Source organism: Trichomycterus rosablanca, chromosome 20 (genome assembly GCF_030014385.1).
Source record: "Trichomycterus rosablanca isolate fTriRos1 chromosome 20, fTriRos1.hap1, whole genome shotgun sequence".
NCBI lineage: Eukaryota > Metazoa > Chordata > Actinopteri > Siluriformes > Trichomycteridae > Trichomycterus > Trichomycterus rosablanca.
In genome coordinates this window covers 23935237-23959876 of record NC_086007.1, presented here as the reverse complement: position 1 = coordinate 23959876, position 24640 = coordinate 23935237, and the positions used below count along the sequence as shown (strand labels likewise).

Sequence of the window (24640 nt, the reverse complement as noted above, 5' to 3'; positions counted from 1 at the left end):
TTTGGTGTGTTTCTCAGTCCACCGGCTGACAGATGACCACTTCAAATGCTGCCATGCGATCTGACAAATGAACTGCTTTGAGAGACTGTCCCCTGCCATTTGTCCCTGCTGGATGGATTTGAATATTCATACTTCAGAAAGCAGGACGGACTTTCAGAACTTTCGGTGGCGTTCTCCGAAGTTTCAGGGTAACGCTGAGCATTAATAATGGAAAATGAGAAGAAGAAACCTTTGCGCTAATGGGAGATTAGTGTCGCTAATACGCAGGATAATCCACAGATGAAATGAAGGCATAGCCAGGCAGGTCTGATACCGTGGCCGCTCTTGCTGCATTTGTTTCATAGTTAAGTATTCAATTGATGTTTAATGACGCCCGGTTCAATTTTCAGTCAATTTCCATTTGCAAACACTAAATGATTAGATTAAGCCTCGTCATGCTTCATTACACGGATACAAATCTACACACGCCGAAAGAAGCAATATGGATGCTAATGTGAGAAAGATTTTGCCCCGACGCATGAAAATTGGCGTTTATCTCTGATAGAGGTTGTAACACGTGGAAGCAGGGATGCCTGTATCGTGGCTTTTCTGGGAATCACGATCAGCGTGGACGGGCTGAGGAATCACAGACGTGCTAGTCCTCAGCAGATCCGTAATTATTAACCAAGAACAGACTGAATACAAATTCAAAGAACAGCAGGATGAGCAGCAGGATCTCAGAGCTTATTTTTTGGAGGGGGGGACTGTTACAGACTGAAATGATTGATTTTACGACTGCTGAAAATGGTCTCTAAATCTGTACTATATTTTTACTTTTTATTGCTTTTCACAGCAGGCATTCACAATAAAGCAATAAGTCAGATATTAACTGTTTAAAAAATTATATTGATGCATTTTACTCCCAATTTAGTCCTATCCAATTCCCCGATTGTATCTCCTTTACTGCTGCAGACCCCTACCCTGACCAGTAAGGGCTGTACCTAACACACTCCCCCTTGACACTTGTGCAGTTGCCAACTGCTACTTTTCACCTGCAAGTAGCGGATACACACAGGCATCAGTATCACGTATGAAGATCGCTATGTGCATCTTTATTCTACCTGATTTAGGAGTTATTGGAGTGAAGCACTCCTAAGGGTGTTTAATTCTTTGATGTTGGGAGCACAAAGGGTTCCTTTAGGCTCCAGCCGGAGGACACACAATATGCTTTTAATGTGTCAATCATCCCTGTGGATTCATTGTCACCTGCCCGTGCTTCCCTACAATGCGGCTACATGCTATTAACAGCACAGACTTTTCCTTATTCATTTGATCAGTTTCTTGGAAAAGAACTTCCATGAGATTCGGTTCATTTCTTTGTGAATACGTAGTGTTGCGATGCAGAAGTGGCTCGTTGACGTGGTTCCTCCTGCTTTATTCTGGTACCTTCAGAATGTAAGTGCGCTATTATGAAAAGAGTTCACGCTGCGGGAGAAGATGGAAACCGAAGCTTTAGCTCGAGAGCATCAAAAAAAAAAAAAGACATGCATTATTTTATCTAAGAGTTGCTCATAGGAAAAGTGCAAATCTGTCTGTCTTCGTGTCTGATATTATACGTCTTGTTCTTTTTTATGTAATGAAACGACAGGCCACGGCGATTACCCAGCCGTGGATTGAAGTTGAAAATGCTTACATTTTCTGATTATTTCTGTCTGTGCCAGCTCTGAGGGACGATTTCCGTCAGGCCCCGAGCGATGTGGTTGTTGCTGCCGGAGAACCCGCCGTGCTGGAGTGCGTCCCACCACGCGGCCACCCAGAGCCCAGCATCTCCTGGAAGAGGAACAATGTCAGAGTGAGCGACAAGGACGGCAGGATTTCTGTGAGTCTCCTGTGACCCGCTGATTCCGTTCTGAGGGATTTAGTGGAGGAAGGTAGGAGGCGGGAGGAAGGGAGCACTGATTGCCAAGTGATTATAAGAGCTTGACCCCTGATCAGGCATGACATCATCGCCTGCTTCTCGATGCTGGCAGGATTAGCTCAGAGCTTGTGCATCAGCATCTTTGAGAAACACTTTGGCAATAAATTGAACCTGTTAGTGCAGGCTGGCAGTGGACAGGTGGTATCGTCATTACAGCTTTGGATGTCACATTCTAATCAGAAAGTAAATTGCCTGAAGAAGAAAGAGGGCTGATTGTAATCCTGGAGCTAGTTGTTATTCCTCAGTGTGGAGCTGTTAGCAAGCATCACACGTGTGATTGCTTTGTGTTGTTGCAGATGCGTGGTGGTAAGCTGATGATCTCTCACACTCGGAAGAGTGACGCTGGCATGTACGTCTGTGTTGGTTCCAACATGGTGGGCGAGAGGGACAGCGATCCGGCCGAGTTGGTGGTCTTCGGTAAAACCTTCACTTTTAAAAACCGTGTATCATGCGAATGAGTCTGTCGGTTTGTCATTTTAATGTGTTTATGTGTCGGCAGAGAGGCCAGTGTTCATCCGCAGGCCGGTGAATCAGATCGTGCTGGCGGAGGAGACGGTGGACTTCATGTGTGACGTCCATGGAGATCCTGCTCCCACCATCCGCTGGCGCCGTGAAGGGGGAGAGCTTCCTCGTGCCAGGTCAGAAATAAGATATAAGACTTTTGTGAAACCATAAAAAAGCTCCATTTGGGTGCATGTGCCCAATTTTTAAATGGAAAACATGGACACAGACCTTTGAAAAAAATAAGGGCTTTTTTATTTTCAAAGTAATATTAATTCATGATAAACACTCTTAGACACGAACAGTCCACTTTACAGTCCTGAAAATACTCTTGAACACAAACAGTCCATTGATGGGTGTCCTGCAAAGATCATACTGAGAGCACACAAAGAGTACTACAACAAAAAACCCTCAGAAATCTCCAAAGCTTGCTAAAAATGTCAATCTTAAAAGGATTTTGAAAAAGGTTACTCTCTAGCAGTATGGCCAAAAGTACGTGGACACGGGTATCCAGCACATAAGCTTTAGTCCAGTGGCCTACCCAGAGCCTGAACTCAACCTCACTGAACACATTTGAGATTAAATTGATTGCAAACCTGGACTTTTCTTCCAGCATCAGTGCTTGGCCTAAAAATGACCTCTTTTGATTGAATAGGCACACATTCCCACAGACACAATCCAAATTCTTGTGGGGATCCTTAACTAGGTGGAGTGGGGTAGTATAGAGTAATAGTATAGCTGCAAGGGTGTGGGAGCAACTTCACATTAATGCACATGGCTTTGAAATGGGATGTTTAAAAATCTTGTGGACAGCTGTCAGACCTTATCAATAAAGCATAGCATATATAGTACTACTTTAGAAAGGTTTCTAGCTACGGTAGTTGTGCTGTGCTTCACAGTAACTGTTAGTTTGTTAGTAAAGACCTGTTAAGCATCATTTAGAGATTTTCAGTTTTGTTTATATAAGCTTGAGATGATTATTTAATGTGGAAAAGAAAGAGAAAGTGAAAGTAAAACTCAGGGCAATCTAGGTCCTTAAGTAAAATATTAATATTACATCTATAACATCTAAGGACATCTATTGTTATTGATGCAGTACACCAGTATGACTGGACGCAATGCACATTAAAACTACCAGAGAGGCAATAGCTCCTTTTTGTAATAATATAATTGCCTGCTAATAGGAGCAGGAGTGGGTGAGCCCAGTCCATGTATTGTTTTTAATCTTTAAATACACACAATTTACAATAAACGTTCATAAACATATTTAAAGACAAATAAAATAAAGAAATAACTTTTTACTAACTGTTACTGATAGTAAAAGATTTACAAACTGGCACAGAAATACAACCACAATCCTGCTTTCATTAAACGTTGCTGTGAAGTCCAAGCTTTTTTTTTCTAGGTAACAATAAGAGAAAGAACAAACTGATGTGTGAGTGCATGTGAAATTTTTCACACCACAAAGCTGTGATTCGTTCTCTTTCTTGGCCGGGCAGATTCGAGATCCGCAGTGATAACAGCCTCCGTCTGCTGAAGGTGCGAGAGGAGGATGAGGGGACGTACTCGTGTGTGACAGAAAATAGCGTGGGAAGAACTGAGGCTTCAGCCACGCTACAGGTCCACGGTATACGCTCATCCAGAAAATACAGTTACAATGAAGTTACAAACACACACACACACACACACACACACACACACACACACACACTAAAGCCCTGTCCACAAGAATACAGTGTTATAAAAAAAAAACATATATTATGTTTTTATGCTGTGGCTAGTCAACATAGAATCTTCATTTTACATTTTCAAATACAAAGTCTTATGAAAAGGATTTCTAAAAACACTGGTGTATAAAAAGCATTACAGCAAGGCTTAGTCATTTACAAGCAAGAGTGGGTCAAGGTTTTACCATCTACAATCCACAGTATTATTAAAAGATTCAGAGAATGCAGAAAAAATCTCTGCGAATAGGGCAAAGCTAAAGAATAAACAGACATGATTGGCAATGGATATTGGCTGAAGCTCTGTCCAGAGTATTCCTGTCCTGTGTCCACTGTTTCACAATGGAACCAGACCTGCCACAACCCTGACCAGGACAAGACAGTTAACAAAAATTAAAAAATAATAATAATTTGTATGGACAGGCCTTAATAACTCACAGTTTTAAAGTTTTAAATTGAAAGATTTGGTCGTTGCAGCTCTCATAAATTATAAATCAGAAAGCTGAATTCAGGGGTTCATGCATATGCTCAGCCTCGATTTCCATTAAGCTGATCTGATTACGACTCTTTCAGCCTGTCAGGAGGCATTAGTGTTATCTGAGTGTACTCAGACGGAAGGAGTGTGTTTATCAGATGGTCTTTCACTGACACACACATTACATGCAGCTCGTGGTAAAGCATATGGATTACTGTGTCTGCGGGTATTAGTAAAACACTGCTGTCAAACTGAAGCACAGTGAAAGGCAAATTATTAATGAAAATTCTGTCTGTGTATGTGTGTGTGTTGGCTAGTTTATAGCTCTAGTGAGGACCAAATGTGTATACTAATATAAATACATGAGACAATGTTAACCTTGTTAAGACATCTGTCTCCTCCCAGTTGGAACTATAAAAGTTACCTGTCAATAACCTGTTGCCTCAAATCAAGAAGGGCCTGGGTTCGATGCCCCAGCCGGGAGACCACGGTCCTTTCTGTGTGAAGTTTTCATGTTTTTCCAGTGACCATGTGGGTTTCTTCCCACAAGTCCAAAGGCGTGCAGTCAGGCTGGAGCTATCAAAAATTGCCCTATGTGTGAGTGGGTGTGTGAATGTGTGTGTGTATCTGTACCATGATAGACCTGTCCAGTGTGTTTCCTGCCTTTCATTCAATGATTCAGACCCACCACAACCCCAGGTCTTCTTGTCCAACATTAGTGCCTGATTTGGTTAATAAAAGTGTTTTATTAACCAAATTGACACATATTTTTACAGACACTCTGCAAAGTCTTATACAAAACCGTGCCAAATGGAATTAAGTCTTTTTTTGGTGCAAAGCCGGTGCCAACTACATATTAATGCGTATAGTTTAGAAATGAAATGCGCAACAAGCTCATAGTCAGATGTCCACAAACATTTAACCATATAGTGGTCATTATTTCAACAATAATTCATTCTTTATCATCTGATTTCTGTATTTTAGTGAAATTGAGATGCAAGTTTAAATTATAATCCATCAACAGCAGTATCAGCAGATGCAGACCAACGCACAAATGCTTTCAAAGAAAAAGAGAACAAGTCCTATTTTTCCTTTCACTGGAGGCTCTAATCTCTGTTATCTTTCTTAAAGTGTGCCCTGCTGGGCAAACCTTAAAAATGATTTAATGTCCTCCAGATTATGGCTTGGCCGCCCAGACATCTGTTGTTTTTATGTTGGCGAATAAGAGTATCCATTTAAAACCAGACGAAAGTCTCTCATGACTGAGCAGTGACCCAATGATGAGATTTAAAAACAGCCCCACAGTCTCTGTCATACAGAATTCATCCTTCATGGAATGCGGAATGGGAAATGAGCCGTGGCGGTGAGACCAAGGTTAACTCCTAAATATTTCATCTTTTAGTGGAAGGGTTTGTGGCTGGCCCATTATCTCAGTCTCTAAATCTGATGTACAGTTACTGCTGTTGTCTCTGGATTGCTGCGGTAATCAGTTTCCAGTTCCTTTGTCCCTAAATTGTTGTGTTAATCGCTCCTCACTTGTTTTTCAAATTGTTGTTCAAATCAGTCCTCTTACTTTTATGTTTCATTACTTACATGTTTTTTCTATGTCTTTGTGGCCCGAGCTTTAATTCTTAGACGTCATTGTCAGATGAAATGATTACACAAAATGAATTGTTTTGTCTCTCGATTGCTTTGCTGGTCCATCCCCAGTTTTGTTCTTGCTTTATCTCTGGGATTCTGTGGTAATCTGTCTTATTTGTTTCTTGTTTTGTCCCTGAATTGCTAGGCTAATTTTTCTTCAGTTTTTTCTGTCTCTAGATCACTGTGGTAATCTGTCTCTGGTTTATTTCTTGATTTGTCTCTAGATAGCTGTGGTAATCTGTCTCTAGTTTCTTTCTTGTTTTATTCTAGATTACTGTGGTAATCTGTCTCTAGTTTCTTTCTTGTTTTATTCTAGATTACTGTGGTAATCTGTCTCTAGTTTCCTTCTTGTTTTGTCTCTAGATTACTGTCTCTAGATTTTTGTCTCTAGATGCTCCATAACAATGCCCATGGAATGGTATGTCCAACAAGTATGATCAGGTGTCATACTTTTGGCCATATAGTGTATCTAGATTGTTGCTGTAACTGGTTCCATGCATTTTTAATGAGCACTCTCTGGATTACTGAATTGTACTAAATGGCTGAATCTTAGTTTTCCCTGGTTGATTTAAGATTGCTGTGGTAATCAGGCCACTATTTCATTTTCTTGTTATCTCTAAATTGCACTGGTAATCAGTTTGTGCTATTTTCACTCTCTGGATTGCTATGTCCCTTGTTTTCCCTCCACAATCTATCCCTGGAGTACTCTGTTAATACGTGTCCAGTTTTTGCTTGTTGTACCACTAGATTTCTGGTAATTATCTTGTCACATGTTCTTTTATACTTGAGTTTTCTGGTCAAATCTGACGATGTGAAAATGTGTTCTCATCAGTATGTATTTTGTCTTTGGGTTGCTGTGGAAATCGGACTGTTTTTGATGGTTTGTCTCTAACTTGCTCTAATATTCAGTCCATCTGAATATTTTACCACTAAATTGTTGAGCATCCTTTACCCAACTGGAATAATGTGGTAGTTCAGTTTCATGTGATAGTTTTTTGTGATTTTTTTCTAGACTGTTATGGAAGTCTATATTTTTTCTCACACATGCTTACTCTCCCTCTGCACCCTAATCTACTGTGTTTATATGCCTGCTGTGACATTTCTTGAGCAGCAGGATGGGTGTCTGCTTATCAAAACAAAAGCCCACACGAGCCTTGGCTTGGTGACTTATAAAGTAATAGTAAAAAAGCTACCATGGGTATTTCAGAGCCTGCAGATCATCTCTGGGAACTTGTAAAACAATATTTTCTGGACAACACTGGGGACACATGAATGTTTGCAAGACACCATTTATGCCTTTTACCTTATTATATTAAAGAACAAATAAATTTAACTTTCCTTTTATACATTTGGGGACAATAATACCTATAATGTGTCTTAATGTACGCTTCGTCTTCACTGCTAAAACCGCACACTCCACACACACACACACACACACACACACACACACACAGGGTGCTGCAATTATTTTAACCTGTTGCACACACACAATTTACAGTACGTCAGATCTTGTGAACTCATGTATCATTCAGAATCCCATGTTTTTCTTTTGTATACCTTGTTTGGCCATTAGAGTGCAATGTCCCAGTTGGACAAACAGCAATTCCAGTTTATAAAACCACCTAAATGCAGAATAGCAGCACTGGAAAACGCAGCACTTACTAAAATGCTGTGTCTCGGCTATGCTTGGTAACATTGGTGTTTCAGAAGGTAAGGCACTTTTCAAGACCCAAACTTTCAGCTCATCTCCAAAGTAACTGATGAACCAAAACAGTAGGACCACCTGCCTAATATGTGTTCAGAGATATCACCAGTACTAAAATAATCTGCAATTTAAGCCATATTAGTTCTTCTGTTTGGTCTATACTAGATGCCAAAACCTTCATGTTCTGGTATCAGTGAATCTTTGCAGCAACCTATCAAGGACATAAACCTTTCAGTTGTTCTTAGCCTGTCCCTTTTTGGATTACTGTCTGTAAGAACTCAAAACAGCTGCCTGGATCTTATCAAGTCACTCAGGTCTTTACACTGCCTACATCTGCTGTGTTCAACATATACTACAAGTAACTACCATCAGCCCTGCATTCATTCCTGACCATCACTGCACAATTGTTACGAAATAGGCATTCATCGGTGGTCCTAATGTTTTGGCTCAACGAAGGTTGAGGTGACTTTACTTTAACAAGAATGCCAATCCCAAACTTTGTTTTCTTTTGCAGTCCCACCACAGATCGTCCTTCAGCCCAAGGACCAGGCTTCAGCTTTAGGACAGACTGTGACTTTTCAATGCGGAACACGAGGCAACCCACCTCCTGCAGTTTTCTGGCAGAAGGAAGGCACGCAGGTATGACTTCAGCCACTGAGCACAGTAATGAATAACTATAAATATATAAATATTACTACTGGCCTAAAAGACCCAGGAATTAGATACATATACTCTATATGGCTAAAGTATGTGAACACCTGTCCTTGAGTTTGTCGGACAATTTGTTCCAAAGCGACAGAAATAAAGTGGTTTTGCAGCTAAAGGTCCCTCATACTTTTTGGGAAAACCTTTGGGATGTATTGGAATGTCAATTCTGAGCCAGTCTTTCTTGACCAACAGCAGTGTCTGACAACACAAATGGCATTACAAAAGATTCAAATTCTTGGGAAACGCTTTTCCGAAAAGATTGCTGGCTGTTATCGCTTTATGGACACATACAAGATGCTGAGCTAGCTCATGGTCAGGTGTTCACATACTTTTGCTTATATTGCCTGTATTTAGCACATTGCATAATCTCACATTGCCAACACAATAGCACTGGGTGTCACCTACAATGCTTGATGGTATTAAAGAATCCTGACCATGATTTTGAAGAATGACTGAAGCTGGTAAAGCATGTTTACCCATGAGCCATGGGTGTAAATATGCATATACCCAACACAATCTTAGTGGTCTTTGCACTACTAGTGGTTCCATGTGGTTCCATTACTTGCGGTCTTCTTGCAGCTAGCAGCACTCTTGCCTGGTACAACAGGCTTTCTGATGTTGTGTGCAAAGGCTGGTTTATATATATTTTATTGAAAAGGCTTCCAAAGCCCTCAGGCAGTCATGTTATTTCTTCATTGATCAGGCTATGGTCGGGCTTGCAGCGGGTCCTCTCGTTTTATGCCGTGCTCTGAACTATCTGACTGAAGTGTGTTTTGATATCCGATGCCTCTTTAGACTGGCTCTCAATATCATCCGCTGATGAAGTATTATGTCTGGGTTTCAGAAACCTAATCATTCGAAGCTCTTGATGCAAATCTGTTTCATTATATGTCTCGCCGTGTTTATCCATGACTCATTAAGTTCTTCCGAACTTGACAACAAACCGAAGCCTCTTAATTGGCAGCCCCTTCCTCCCCCTCGTCAGTTCTGATTAGCTGTGTTGTGCAGATTGCGCTGAAGAGGTGAATCAAAGCGTTGGTTCATTTAGGCTCAGCAGGTAACAAGGCTGGGCTTTTTTTTGAGAGCGTTGTAAGCGTGCATCAGTAAAAATTAAGGAAAGGGGACTAAAGGGTATCCCGTTTCTTTCATTTCGCATCCTTAATTCAGTTCCTTATATACTCTTTGAAATTCCTTGCATCTCTGTTAATGACTTGTGCTGCTATACAGCTAAAAGCAAGTGAACATCTGTCTTAATTATTGAGGTCAGGTGGTTCAGCAATACCCATTGCTAACAGATATAACTTTGTGGCAAGTGTTTGGGGAAGGGATGTTTCCTGTTCCAGCATGTCTGATCTCCTGTGCACAAAGGGAGGTCCATGAAGATTTAGTTCAAAGAGTTTGGTGAGGGGAAACTAAAGTAGCAAGCAAAAAGTAATCACATTAACCCCATTTAACACTTTTGGAATGAACTGGAAGGTCAATAGTAAGCCAATCCTTCTCGTAGACCAAAATCTTGCCAAAAGCCTTCCCAGAAAAGGTGAAGCTATGTATTGACACCCATGGTTTTAGAGCAGGATGTCCATCAAGCTGATGGTCAGGTGTTCACATACTTTTGGTAGAAACACTCATTACAGACGTCTACACAACACTGCACATACTTACTAACTATATTAGCATCAGTCAGATCCTTTATTTATTCATGGTGCCACAAGGAAACAAAAGGCACAAACAAGGCCTGAACCAGTGTGTGAAGATCACAGGCTTATATATTGAATAATTCATTTAGTCCATTTTGTTTCCGTTATTGATTGATTGATTATTTTGTTTCCATTAGTGTTACATTCAGGTTACGGTCACGTGGATCCGCTATCTCTTAGTAAGACCGGACATTAGGTGGATATAAACATACTCGTCCATTAAGTCACTCACTCATTTACATAGACATTGACAATAAACATGCAAAACTCCTCACAGACAGTGACCAAACACATTGGTTACATCTTACATCCACAAAACCTTGGTGCTGTGCAACACTCACACTACTACTCTGCCCCCATGATTCCTCAGAGCGCATTAAGAGAGTTGATACATCCATAAAGCTGCCGGGCTTTGATCGATTTCCAGGCGATGGCTGAAGGACATAAGCTCTAGGAACCAAGGAGGCATCAATTAGAGTTTTGGAACGCGCCCATGGCTTTGAGGAACATCAGATTCCATAGCTCTTCCTCCTGACCTTCTCGAGCACACATTCATGCCTGCTGGTGGTTTGGAACAGGCTGTTGGGCTATAAATAAATGCCAGGCTGAGTGAATGAGTAGAAGGCCTCCTGGGAGGAGTAATGCGGTGCTCTTCTTCGTGGTATTCCTGCAGACGTCTTCTGAAGTCGGTTTTCGTCAATTTAGAGTCTGCTGGCGGATGTGTGCGCGCTAAATGAGAGCGCTAGCCAAATCCTACACTGTTTGCAAATAACAATCACTTTATGTTGACGATTCAATTCATGAATTGGAGATTCATGCAAATTTTGTTCAAGGGTCTCAGGCAGACTGGGGATGAAATGAAACATAAACTTGAATTTGAAATGAGGGACATCAGCAGGAAAAATTGCTTTTCTGCAGCTGCAACAGTGTCTCCTACTGTCTGAGAAGCTAGCATGAGCGCTGGAAGACTATAAAGGTGCAGTGCGGTCTTCTATAGCGCTGAGGCTTTCTGTTCTCCACCAAGGAGTGGTGCCACAGTGGTCACCATGGTTCATCTAAAACATGCCAGACTAAATAAACTGGCTACTCTGAATAAATAAATTACTTAGTGTGTAAGTAGGTGTCCTAATGATTTACACTAATGGGCCAAAACATTAGGACCACCCGCCAAAACTAACGAAGTGCCTATTTCCTAATAATTGTCATGTCACGGCTCGTTGTTGGGCAGCCGAGACTTGATGCCATAGGCTCGTTGTTGGGCAGCTGAGATTTTATGCCATAGATTATGTTGTTGAGCAGCCGAGACTTGATGCCATAGGCTCATTGTTGGGCAGCCAAGACTTGATGCCATAGGCTATGAAGGCGATGGCATATGGTATGGACAGTGGTTGCTCAGCGGTTAAGGTAGTAAGGACTAGTAATTGGAAGGTCACTGATTCAGGCCACCACTGCCAGGTTGCCACTGTTGGGCCCTTGATTAAGGCCCTTAACTTTTAATTGTTTGGATACATCCATAAAGCTGCCAGAGAAGGGTTACTGTGGATTACATTGCAGATGTTTTACAACACAGTGCATCAAAACCTTTTATGTATGGGGCTACGGAGACACAGACCAGTCAAAATGTCGATGCTAATTCCTGTCCACCTTTAAAAGCACCTACACTGGAAAGAAAGCCATTAACACTGGACATTGGAGCAATGGGAGAAGGTTGAGTGGTCTAATGAATCCTCTTTCCTCCAAGATCACGTGAAAGGTCAAAAGTACAGAAGTTTAAGACCTGCTGGTAGTGTGGTACCAGATACTACAGGACTTCTTTAGGTGTCTTGTGGAGTCCATACTTTGGTGAGTCAGAGCTGTTTTGGCAGCTATTTAGGCCTGTGGTGCTAATGTTTTGGCTCATTTGAGAGTATCTATAAAAAGCCAGAGAGATAACTGGGCTAAAATCCAGCTTTCTACTTTTTAAAGGTGTTTCTGCCTATTTATATATTCGATCTATAAAATATGAGTCACCATGCAAAGAAATCCACCCTACTGAGGACCCACAATTTATCGGATTAAAAATGGACAAAGCAAATATAGCCACATGTATTATTGACTCTACTGACTCTTATCTGGTACGTGAATGGATTTATAAGGGATGAGGTAATATGGATCCTAATAAAGTAGATCAAGTAAAACCGCTCCAGGCATTAGTTAGGAATCGTATGCTAAGAAAAGCTTTGGCTTAAAAAGCTCCTGCTGCATGAGCATCATTAGGCACCCTGCTCTCTCAGAACGCTGCATCTGCACTTCTGCACACTAGACAGAGCTTTTGCAAATATAGTAACAGTTCCAGAAGGTACCTGGCTAAATTTATTACAGGTTAAATGTGGATTTCTAAAAGAATGAAGGAGTTTATAAGAGTGGTAAACAGTGGTTGCTCAGCGGTTAAGGTACTGGGCTAATAATTGGAAGGTGGCTCATTCAAGCCCCACCAATGCCAGGTTGCCACTAATGGGCCCTTGATCAAGGCCCTTAACTCTTAATTGCTTTGTTTGTACGGAGGGGCTTTGAGCTTGCTTTCCAGAGACAGGAGGCAGTTTGAAAGTTGATGACGCGAAAAAGTTAAACTTTATGCAAATTAGGAGCAAAACGATGAGCATTAAGCAGAGCGGTACGGGTCTTATCTCAGCCACCGTGAAACAATGCGCTTTGTTTTTGGTGCCTAGATAATAGTTCCCAATAGGGATAGAAGAGAAACATGATGTTGCTGTGTCACATTTCCTTAAATATACAACAGCAGTTGCAAAGAATAGACACAGTTTTCAGTCGTCATGTTGAGTGCACAGACAATTCCCTCTAAGATTATTTATTTTAGTGGGAACACATGATTAGATAGATAGATAGATAGATAGATAGATAGATAGATAGATAGATAGATAGATAGATAGATAGATAGATAGATAGGTAGGTAGGTAGGTAGGTAGGTAGGTAGGTAGGTAGGTAGGTAGGTAGGTAGGTAGGTAGGTAGGTAGGTACACACTTTGCTCCTCCCTGTTCCGCTGTGTTTTATTGTCGTGCCGTCACGTGACTAAGCGACACTACATACAGCAGAGAAAATACATATAGAGAGGAGTGGATATTTTCATCAGTAAATTAAAAAAAGTTTTAAAGTTTTAAAACATTTGTTCTTCAGTTTTAAAGTTGTACTGTACTTGTTTTTAAGCCAGAGAAGAAGTGCAGTGAAAGGAATGAATTTAGTTTTTTTTTTATATTATCGTTTATGAACAAAAGAACTTTCTATGAAAAAATTATTGACGTTCTTTAATATTTTTCTGTACTTTATTTTACACAAAGCCAGAGAGTGTAATGAGAGGGGAATTATGTTTTCTTATTATATAATTGTTTCTCAACAAAACCTCAGACTTCATTAAAGTTTATTATATTAATAAAAATTACTTTTTATTCGCCTACAAACTGTAGTGGGTTTTTACATGCACGTGATTGTAATGAATACAAATAATGCATTTATTAGTCAAAGTTTATTGATGATACATTCACCTCAATAATCATGACACACTGCTCTTCCCTACATAGAAAAGTAAATAAACCGCTTTGTAAGTAAAAAGTATCGGTATCGGATCGATATCGGTGATACTGGCCCTGTATTTACTTGGTATCGGATCGATACCAAATTTGGCAGTATCGCACACCACTAGTAGAAAGCGCCAAGGTCGAAATAACTACTGTACATTTCCCATGATACACCGCGCTCATCAATGCTCATTCGCCACACCTGGACTGAGCGCTTTATTAAAGCGAGTTTGCAGCGGCGCTGCTCTTAGTCTGTGAATCTCATTGACTGAGCCGGTATAATATCTGGTATGTTAGAAATAACTGAAAGAAAAGAAAGAAGGAAACTTTCACACGACTTTCTAAAAGAATCTGAGGATTGATTTCGGACGTGATCAGTGTTGCTGAGGGGATTCGGGAGCTGTTAGGAACATTTTCTATTAGATAACTCGCCATCAAAAGATCATCACGATCAGCGTGGTCAGGATTTCCTGAAGCCTGATCGCTCGTTCACTATAAAGGACTTTATTACACTAGTGAATCTGAGTACTGCGTTCTGTACAGAACAAGTGTGTACAGGATCTTAATGAGTGAGATACTAAATCGATTATATCGTCGATAATGCTCAGTAGGAAGCGCTGAGTGTGATGAATATTTTTCCCCCTGAGTTCAAATCCTGCTCAATAATTATCGTTCATACTCACAGTAACACAAGCACTCACCACTCACTGACCACATATATACACACAGTATGTCAATATTATTATTCTCAAAATATTACTTCAACAAGCTTTTTAGACAGTTGTTGCTGATCTCTACAAATCACAGAGAATGATGTGTAATTGATATATAAATGGGGGGGGTTCCCAGACACACATATCTGGGGAAAAATGCTTTCACAGGGACAATCTATCTGAATAATCCACTTACAGAAGATAAACAGCTAAAAACGGAACAATCTTATCCTTATGCTAAGCTTTCCTGCTAGAGGGTATTACAGAATTTCATTAAGCCCTTTTGTTTTATTTAGGAAGCACCTTTTGGAGACTCTAGTTCTTTTTTTTTTTTTTTTTTCTTTTTTTTTTTCCTTTTTTTTTTTTTTACAAATGACAAAACTAGAAAACAAACATCTAATAAAAAGTGTGCAAAAAAAAACAAAAGGAATAAAGATTTCCTGCATGTGTCTGTTACAGTCTGCATATTGGTGTGCAGATGCCCAGATGATGCTGCAGTAACTCTTTTTGACATCACTGGGTTGTGTTCAGTAGAAATTCAAATGTTGTTTTATCATTATTAACTGGCAACCTGTCCAGGGTGTTTCCTAGGACAGTGAATGAATTGTTCTTATGGCCTGATAATTATCTTCATTCATGTCCTCACCCGCACTGGACATAATGCCCAGAAACGCTTATATCCTCAATTTACTCTTTATTATTTTGTCTATGGAAGAAGCAACAGAGCCAAACAACTTTGTTAGAACTATTTGTTTGGATCTGTAAGTGAAGCATTTATGAAACCACAAATTGGGAAAAATAGTAGAAAAAGTTCCTCATACAGAGTGGAAAAGTCTCATCACTGAGCAGATAGAATGCACAGTCAGGACCACTGTTACAAAGAGTGACGTCAGATATTTCCTGTTCTAAAAATTGTTTAAACAGGGTTTCAGCAGATTTGTGTTCTTGGACTGTTGTTTACTTAAACTAGAGTAGCAAATGTCTACTGTTGAAGCACTTCTGTAAGTGACTCTGGATAAGAGCCTCGGCTAAATGCTGAAAATGTAAATGTAATCACTTTGCTTTCAGTTTGCTTTCCTGTAATGTCTTGCTCATTAGGCATTTTGGACCTCGGTCTGTTACAATATAAAAATTAGATTTTCCGTGTAGAAGCTGTGTACTCTGATTCTGTTTCTGGAACAATAAGGGTCCATGACTTAAGCTTACTGTTTAAACCTACGGCTCACTAAGGAAAAATCTATTCCTAATCTAGTGTGTTTTATGGGTGTAACACATCAATGTCTGTTGCTCTGTGCAGGTGGTGTTATTTCTGCAGAGATAGATGGATTTAATAAAGTATCTGAAAGTTTATGGTTCTATAATCCATAGGGCAATTAAAGACCCCCGTGATGCATACAAAAGCAGCCTGTCTTACTCAGCAAGAATGTTGTGGTATAATTACACAGCCATCACCAGGCTTGATGGGCAATGCTTGATGCATTTAGGAATATACAAAATACCACCAGTAATCCAGAGTAGTGTGCAGGCTTTTCATGATCTATGTTGGAAAGTTAATTATGAGTCTTCATTCACTATATGGACACTATGTAGACATTGATAAATGGGTTACAGGGGTAACAAAGCATACAGAGCAACACATGGGCTACAGTCTATAGTTCAGTGTACAGAGTATAGTTCAGATAAGTGTACCTACTAAAGTGTTCAGTGAGGGCTGTGGCAGCCTTGTTGGTAAGGTACTGGACTAGCAATCAGATGGCTGCTGGTTCAAGCCCATCCATTGCCAAGTTGCCTCTGGGCCCCTGAGCAAGGGCCTTAACCCTCAATTGCTTGAACTGTATTCAGTCATAATTGTAAGGCGCGTTCGCCATATGTCACAAATGTACTCTGCATAGCGTTTGGGCAGTTGTAGCCTAGTGGTTAGGATACTGGACTAGTAATCAAAAGTTTGCTGGTTCAAAACCCCACCTCTGCCAGGTTGCCACTGTTGGGCCCTTGAGCAAGGATCTTAACCCCCATTGCTTATACAAAATACTGTCACAGTACTAAGTCGCTTTGGATAAAAATACATAAATGTCCCTTACAAGTACAATTAAACCATTATGACATCATAAAAGAGATCAATGAGTAATCACATGTTCTGACCAATCTAATGCTATGTAGCAGACCTAACTTTTCTGCACGTGTACGTATGTGTGTTTCACCTAGATGCTGCTGTTCCCTGGGCAGCCTCCCCCTCAGTCCGGGCGCTACTCGGTTTCTATGAGCGGAGAGCTGATCATCACCGACGTTCAGAGTGAAGATTCAGGCTATTATTTGTGTCAAGCTATCAGCGTGGCAGGCAGTACCATCTCTAAAGCTATGCTGAAGGTGGACACTGGTAAGCACAGATAATAAAAGCAGGAGGGAACGTCATTGCTGGTAGTCAAGCCTAGAATGATTCGAACGGGAATGCAAATGACTTGGCAGCTACTTTGTTTGGCATAAAAAAGGAGAATAATAGGAAAGTTATCAGTTGAAAGCTGTGTTTAGAAAATAAAAATGTGAGTATTTTATGCATAATGTAGTAGTAAGTCTGAACTTGTGGGTGTCGTGTACAGTAGTGGCTAAAATGAATTGAAGAGTATGTTTTTATTAAATTGCACATAATAAGAATCTACAGTTGATGTTGAAAGTTTACATGCACATAAAAGGAATTTGAACTCTATATGGCCAAAAGTCTGACTTCTGGTTTAGCCACCTTCATTTCTGATGAATATTTAAAATGAATTGTTTTAAAAAATTATGCTTTCAACATTGTGGCAACACTTTGGTAAAGGCTCCTTCCTGTTTGAGCATGACTGAACCCCTGTGCAAAATGCAAGGTCTGGAGGATCTCCTGTGGGGTGCCCAGGTGGCGCAGCAGGTTATTCAGCTAGCACACCAGTGCTGGGATTTTGAACTCCCGGGTTTAAATCTCAGCTCTGCTACCGGGTCAGCTCTAGCGGGCACAATTGGCAGTGCCTGCAGCAGACATCGTTGGCCATCATTCTTCAAATGCTGTGCAAGGATCCTGGTTAGCAGCCTAGTTAGAGGAAGAAGATGACTCCTTATTAATGCCTATGGACTTATTCATTTTGACTCTTGACTGCCAAATATTTATAAAGACCCCTAAAAATATAAATCATGTGGAACCCCCCCAACCCCCAAGAGAATTCAAGATGGGGCTTCATATTGCTATTGTATTTGGAATGGTTGGGTACCCACATACTTTTGACCATATAGTGTATACAGGGGCAAAACAGAGCGCCTTTAGAACTATGATACATGAACAAGCTTCTTTGGGGTTACACATATGATGTTCCTCTAGCCCTTAAACTCAGGGACTTGTAATTGAGTGCACGTTCAGCTAACAGGAACCTCAACAAAAAATATTGCTCTATTTATCCTGCAGGTTCCGGAGACAGGCTTCCTCCAGTCATACATCAAGGCCCTGCCAACCAGACTTTACCACAAGGCTCCGTTGCCCTTCTTCATTGCCACGCAACAGGCAACCCACCCCCGAGTGTCAGGTGGGAGAAGGATGGGCAGAGCATCACGGCGGACAGCATCCACATCAGCCTGATTGAAAACGGCACTTTACACATCAGTAGCCTGCAGGTATTTGATGGACGTCTCGGGCCACACCACAGATTGTTGGCTTTCATTAGCCGGCTGGAAAATGAAAGCACTCGGGGCAGTAATGCCCCATACTGGACCTTTCAAATCAAGTTAAAAGTTCATGAAATGCCTTGAGTAATGGGTGCTGCTTAAAACATTTCATTTCCATGACTTTGACCTTGAATTCACTTGGGCGCTTATTTAAGTTTTATGCTGCAGTATAACGACTCGTTGGTTTGGTTTTCTGCTAAATTTTGGAGCATGACTGGATGGATTCAATGCCATTTAGCTACAAAAGCATCAGCAAGTTTAGCCTTTGAGGTCAGGCAAGGTCTGGTATGTCAATGAATGCTATAGCATAAGGTACTGAGCCCAAACCATGATAACAGCTGCAATATTATCCCTCCTTCACCACACTTCATAGCTGGAAAGCTGTGTTATGCATGAAACGTACTTCTGTCATCTTTAAAACCTATTAGTCTGCAAAACATTCCATGACACTTCTGAGATTGTCATTGCAGTACAATTATAGCTGACACTTGGCACTGCACATGCTGATCTTAGGCTTGTGTGCCGCTACTGTGTGTAGCTCCAGGCGAACAATTATTGCAGGTTTTTCAGAAGAACTTTGAACCTCGTAGGACAATTTATATGTTTTGTAGTTGTGACCGTGTGGTTTACCACTTGCAGCAGGGAAATTAAGCTGGATGCCTTATTTTATGCTTTTGATTGCCACAGTTGTGGCTGAATTCCTCCATTTAATAGAGGTTTCTAGAAATATATATACTTTAGATATATGTATTTACTTTAGAAAAGTCAAAGTCACAGTGAGCCCAGAGTCTGTTGCAGAAACAACAGCCATAAGGCAAGAATCTACCCAGTATACACTCATTCCTGATTTACTTATTCACATTTACTTACACCTGCATGAATTTAAAATAGCCAAACATCTTACAGACCTGATTTTACTGCATGATTACTTTGTTCAGCAGCAGAAAAAGGACAAAACTGAATAATATTCATGCAAAAAGTGGATTAGAGGTGCCCTTGTTAGCAGGATGTATAGGTGAGAGTAATCACAGTCTTCTGTAGGATCTAAAAATATGATGACTTGCTTTAAAGTGTTCAAACAATTTGCATTAAATTTGGTATGATGTACAAAACACTATCATGCAGCAAAGCAGAGGCGCTGTTTCACCTAGTAAACTGGAGTGCTATATTTCAAACCACATACTGTCTACTGTACATTGAGCATAATATTGAATTTCATCCTTGGTGAAGAATCGATGTAATGTAATATTTGGGAAACAGAAGCTCCTCTACTTAAGTTAGGTTTAAAAAATGGTGAACAATACAAATGTATACCACTATGATACACTTTAGCTTTTCCCACTCTAACTGAATGGCTTGCAACTACTTGGTGGGTAGTACACCTTACATGACTGGTCACAGAAACTACATTACTAAAAATAAACTAGTACCCACTGGGTTACCTTGAGGGAGGGAGCAAACTTGGGTCACTGGAGCTGTACAGCACCAACGCTACTTGCCAGAACACAGTGCCACTTTATTTTATCTCAGTAATGAATGTAAGAGAGAAACTTGAACTTAAGTAAACTTACTTTCAGTCAAAACAATGAGTTTTTGTTAAGAATGTTGGATATCAGATTCCAGTGCTTTGTGCCTCGGTTTCCCACACAGGCCTCAATTAAAATCCTGTTGGGCACACAAACTCGTATTAGTAATTAACGACCTCATTAAGAACCATAAATAGTGGCTTTAAATGAACAGTGGCTGAATAAAGTGCTTCTCCCCTGCATTGAACAGTACTATGGCTGTCGTAATTAATTCAAATCAGACGTGATTTACGGTCATGTGGACTCTAATTAGAAACTGTCAGGTAAAGAAACACTTTTAGATTTTAGCTCGGCACTGTGGTGAACAGTCTAAAGAACCAACATGCCCAATACATCAGCCAAGTGAAGCCAATTTGTCTTGTCATGATAGTGTTTAACATGGGAGATGCATTAGCCTTTCAAAAGCTGGAGATAGTAAAAGATCTCTTTAGAAGTGGATTAAGATGTAGAGCTGCCTCGAATTCTGAAGAACAAGCTTAACGTGGTCAGATTTAATGTGGTCGTTTGAGCTTCTACCTATTAATGAATTTTATATGATCATGCAGGCTTCAGACACTTTACAATTCATTTTAAATGATATTTACAATACCTATGGAACCTGGGACTTCCATTCCAAACCCAACATTTTCACAAGAATTTTCAGTGCCAATTAATAATTGTATAAGCACAAAGGTTGCACTATGTGTATACAAACACCTGGCACATCTGTTTTAGACCCTTGCTGTTATCTCATTTGCATGTGTAGTTTTGCTGAAGTGTTTTGAAAGTACCTGTGTATGATTGTAAGTGCTTCGTATTGTTTCAAGCTGTTAGATAAAGTCATGCACCAGTGTGGAAATGTTTATCATCTCTTTCAGTGACCTCTAACTCTCAGAGAACAGGCAGTATTTGCCCAAATGTCCCATTTGATCCGGTCCATTTCGTCACAGAGTGCTGTCTGCAATTATCCTCGTCTGCTTTCATCCATAAAGTCAGATTATTTGGCCTTTTCTGTTGCTAGGAGACCGACTCTGGGATGTATACCTGCATTGCCTCCAGTTCCATGGGCCAGGCGAGCTGGAGCGGCACTGTCACTGTGAGAGGTGAGAGATCGAGTTTTTTTTTTTTTTTAATATAAATAAACTGTAATAATATAAAGTTCAGATAATTACAATGTGACATTAAGGCCCGAGTAGAGTCAGCTGTGAAGTTCCTGTGTGGAGTTCTCATGGCGTTATGGAATTTGTATCCATTCAGATTAAAAAGCATTTGTAAAGTCAGATATTGCTATTGGATGAGTAGGACTAGCTTGCAATCAGAGTACTATCCAGACATCTGGCGTTCCTACCATCAAACTTGTCAAATCATGTCTTTATGGACCTTACACATGGGCTCAGTGATAGAACAGCATAGAAACAAAAAGAATAGAACAAAATAGAGTAGAATAGAAACCCTGGGATAGAATAGAACACTCAGAATACATTGTCTGGAATAAAATAGAATAGAATGTGTAGAATAGAACAGAATGGAATGCCTAGAATAGAATAGAATAGAATAGAATAGAATAGAATAGAATAGAATAGAATAGAACACTTAGAACAGAACAGTACACAAAGAATAGAATGAAATGCAATGAAAATAAAACACCTAGAATAGAACAGAATAAAATAGAACATAGAATAGAATAGAACAGAATGAAATAGAATATAATTAAATGGAATAAAGTACAATAGAATGAAATGAAATAAAATAGAATAGAATGCTTGCAATAGAACAGAATAGAATGCTTAGAATAGAACATTTAGAATAGAACAGAATAAAATAGAATGCTTCGAATAGACCACAATAGTACACCTAGAATAGAACAGAATGCTTAGAATTGAACGCTTAGAATAGAACATGTAGAATAGAATAGAACATGTAGAATAGAATAAAATAGAATAGAACATGTAGAATAGAATGCATAAAATAGAACACAATAGAATGGAATGCCTAAAATAGAATAGAATTGAAGGCCTTTATTTGTCAGTAAAATGAAATTTCTTTCCCGTGAATTCCAGCTTGTTTGGTAGCTGGGGTCAGAGCGTAAGGTCAGTCGTTGTATGTACCGTCCCAACTTTTTTGGAAACAGTTTATTACATTTCTTTTGTTGCCTTTAGATGAACATTTGTACATGAAATAATTCCTTTGTCACTTGTTTCAGTTCCTCTGTAACTCTCATGGTCTAGATTTATTTCTGAGTTCCAGATTCTTACATAATGACGTTAAAAGTTGAGTTTCCTCCAGCAGTCTGGCTGACTCAGAGCTGTTTGTGTTACAGACACCTCAACATCATCTCTGCTACGACTTTCTCATGCACTCCAACTTCCTGGTCCTCCTCTGAAACCCGTCGTAACAGACGTGAGTCAGAACAGCGTCACGCTGACGTGGCAGCCCAACCAGCATGAAGGAGGCACCGCCGTCACCTCCTACGTTATCGAAGCTTTCAGGTAAAAAAAAGGTGCTAGGGTGCACCCTATCACCACTTCAGTTCACACCTCTAGGCTTTATTGTTTGAGACTTTAATGAGTTTTATGACATCACAAGTGTGAATCACAGACTGTGGAATTTGCTGTTAATTAAAAGTGCTGAAGTTATTCTGATGCTGGTGAAACTGATGTCTTCAAGACTAAACAAACATCTTTTCACCAATTAACTCATTTTAATTAAACGTGATCCCAAAGTGATGCGCACATGAATAAGCACATCTCACACTCACTGGCCACTTTATTAGGAACAACAAACTTATGCTGGGCAGAACCATGTTTGCTTTTGGAGCAGCATCAGTTATTACTAGCATTGATTTCACAAGATGCTGGAAACATTCTTTTGAGATTTTGGGACTGGTAAAAAAATACAGTACACTAAAATACACAATGTCTGGAAAAAAATAGAATTTAATGTGTAGAATAGAACAGAATGGAATGCCTAGAATATGATAGAACATAATAGAACACAGAAAAGAATAGCATGCATAGAATAGAACAGTTAGAACAGAACATAACCATAGAATAGAACAGAATAGTACACCTAGAATAGAATAAAACTCATAGAATAGGATCGAACCGAATACAACACCTACAATAAAATAGAATAGAACACTTAGAACAGAACAGTACCATAGAATAGAACACTTAGAACAGAACAGTACCATAGAATAGAACACTTAGAACAGAACAGTACCATAGAATAGAACACTTAGAACAGAACAGCACCATAGAATAGAACACTTAGAACAGAACAGCACCATAGAATAGAACACTTAGAACAGAACAGAAAAGTACACCTAGAATAGAATAAAACTCAGAGAATAGAACACTTAGATTCGAACAAAATACAACACCTAGAATAAAATAGAATAGAACGCACAGAAGTGAATGCTTAAAACAGAATAGTACACCTAGAAAGGGATAGTGCAGAAATGAAAACTGGATGCCACTACTCCAGCTACTCCAGCCATCCACGACAAAACCAGCTCTTGAAAATAATAGGAAAGCCAGGGAACTGTCCAAACCTGCCGGCTCTGGCAATACATGAGCGGAACCCCTACCACGACAATAACCACCTCACAGACAGGCCCTAGACGCATCGTAAGCATTACCAGTATCGGACAGTAAATGAAATTGAATACATTAATAAATGAATGAAATCCTTGCAGGTGTGACCTCATCAGTTCTCTTTCCGCGTCTCATTCGGTGCTTAAGCAGGCTTGAATTTAGTACATGCACAAAGGGAGCAATAATACTTTGTTTAAAACAAGCTCCTCAAATTCTGGTCTCTGGGGGTCACGGCACTGCAAAATTTGTGTTTTTTCCCCCGATTTAGCACACCTGATTCAGCTCTTTGCCTAATTACCCAGCACCTCATTTGCAAGACAAACAGAAAGCATTCTGCAGGGTCTGGTAACTTTATGCTAACTACATAGCCAAAAGTAAGTAGACATTGAAACACTACATCTAAAAGATTGGTCACTAATGTGCATTTGGTTCTTGTTTGATCCCACTGTAATCCCTGAGAGGCAGAAGAGGCATTTTTATTAAGACTTCGTGAAACACAAACTAGTATAAAAACTGTTCAAAATTACAAGGGAACACGAATGTCAGGCGCAGAACAAATGACACAATTAACAAGGAAGGAAACGAAGGAAATAAACGAGGTACTTCTACATAAACCTTATTAGACTGATAAGCAGGAAAAAGTGAATCAAATGATTAAATCATATGACGGGGGAAGAGACACAAGACACAGAAATGCAACAAGAGTCTGTTCTACTAGAATTTGAATCACAACCGCAGGGATTTGGCCCAAACATATTAGCCACATCCTTCTGGCAGCACACATCGTAGGCCACCGCATCCCTCCTCCTAGGAACCTGCTAAACTTTTTGATTCACATTTAAATTTTCAGCATTTAGCAGACGCTTTTATCCAAAACGACTTACAGTACTGTGACAGTGTACTGTCTAAGCAATTGAGGGTTAAGGGCCTTGCTCAAGGGCCCAACAGTGACCACCTGGCAGTGGTGGGGCTTGAACCAGCGACCTTTTGATTACTAGTCCGGTACCTTAACTGCTAGGCTACAAGCGCCTTTTCCTTTGCTACACTTGCCAGCACCAAAATCAGCCAGATGTTGATGTTGATTTGTGTCCTCCCACT

At 40.1% G+C, this 24640-nt stretch overlaps 1 protein-coding gene across 1 annotated transcript in view; it reads left to right on the top strand.

Annotated features, from left to right (window-relative positions):
- Positions 1 to 24640, top strand: part of zgc:77784 (uncharacterized protein LOC402947 homolog) — a 69624-nt gene that overhangs the window by 17164 nt on the left and 27820 nt on the right. The window contains exons 3-11 of the mRNA XM_063016511.1: positions 1701 to 1858; positions 2254 to 2374; positions 2457 to 2595; positions 3958 to 4085; positions 8518 to 8642; positions 16900 to 17071; positions 18125 to 18330; positions 20968 to 21049; positions 22267 to 22435. Of these exons, the coding sequence (XP_062872581.1) occupies positions 1701 to 1858; positions 2254 to 2374; positions 2457 to 2595; positions 3958 to 4085; positions 8518 to 8642; positions 16900 to 17071; positions 18125 to 18330; positions 20968 to 21049; positions 22267 to 22435 (1300 nt within the window). The remainder of the gene's footprint in view (positions 1 to 1700; positions 1859 to 2253; positions 2375 to 2456; positions 2596 to 3957; positions 4086 to 8517; positions 8643 to 16899; positions 17072 to 18124; positions 18331 to 20967; positions 21050 to 22266; positions 22436 to 24640) is intronic.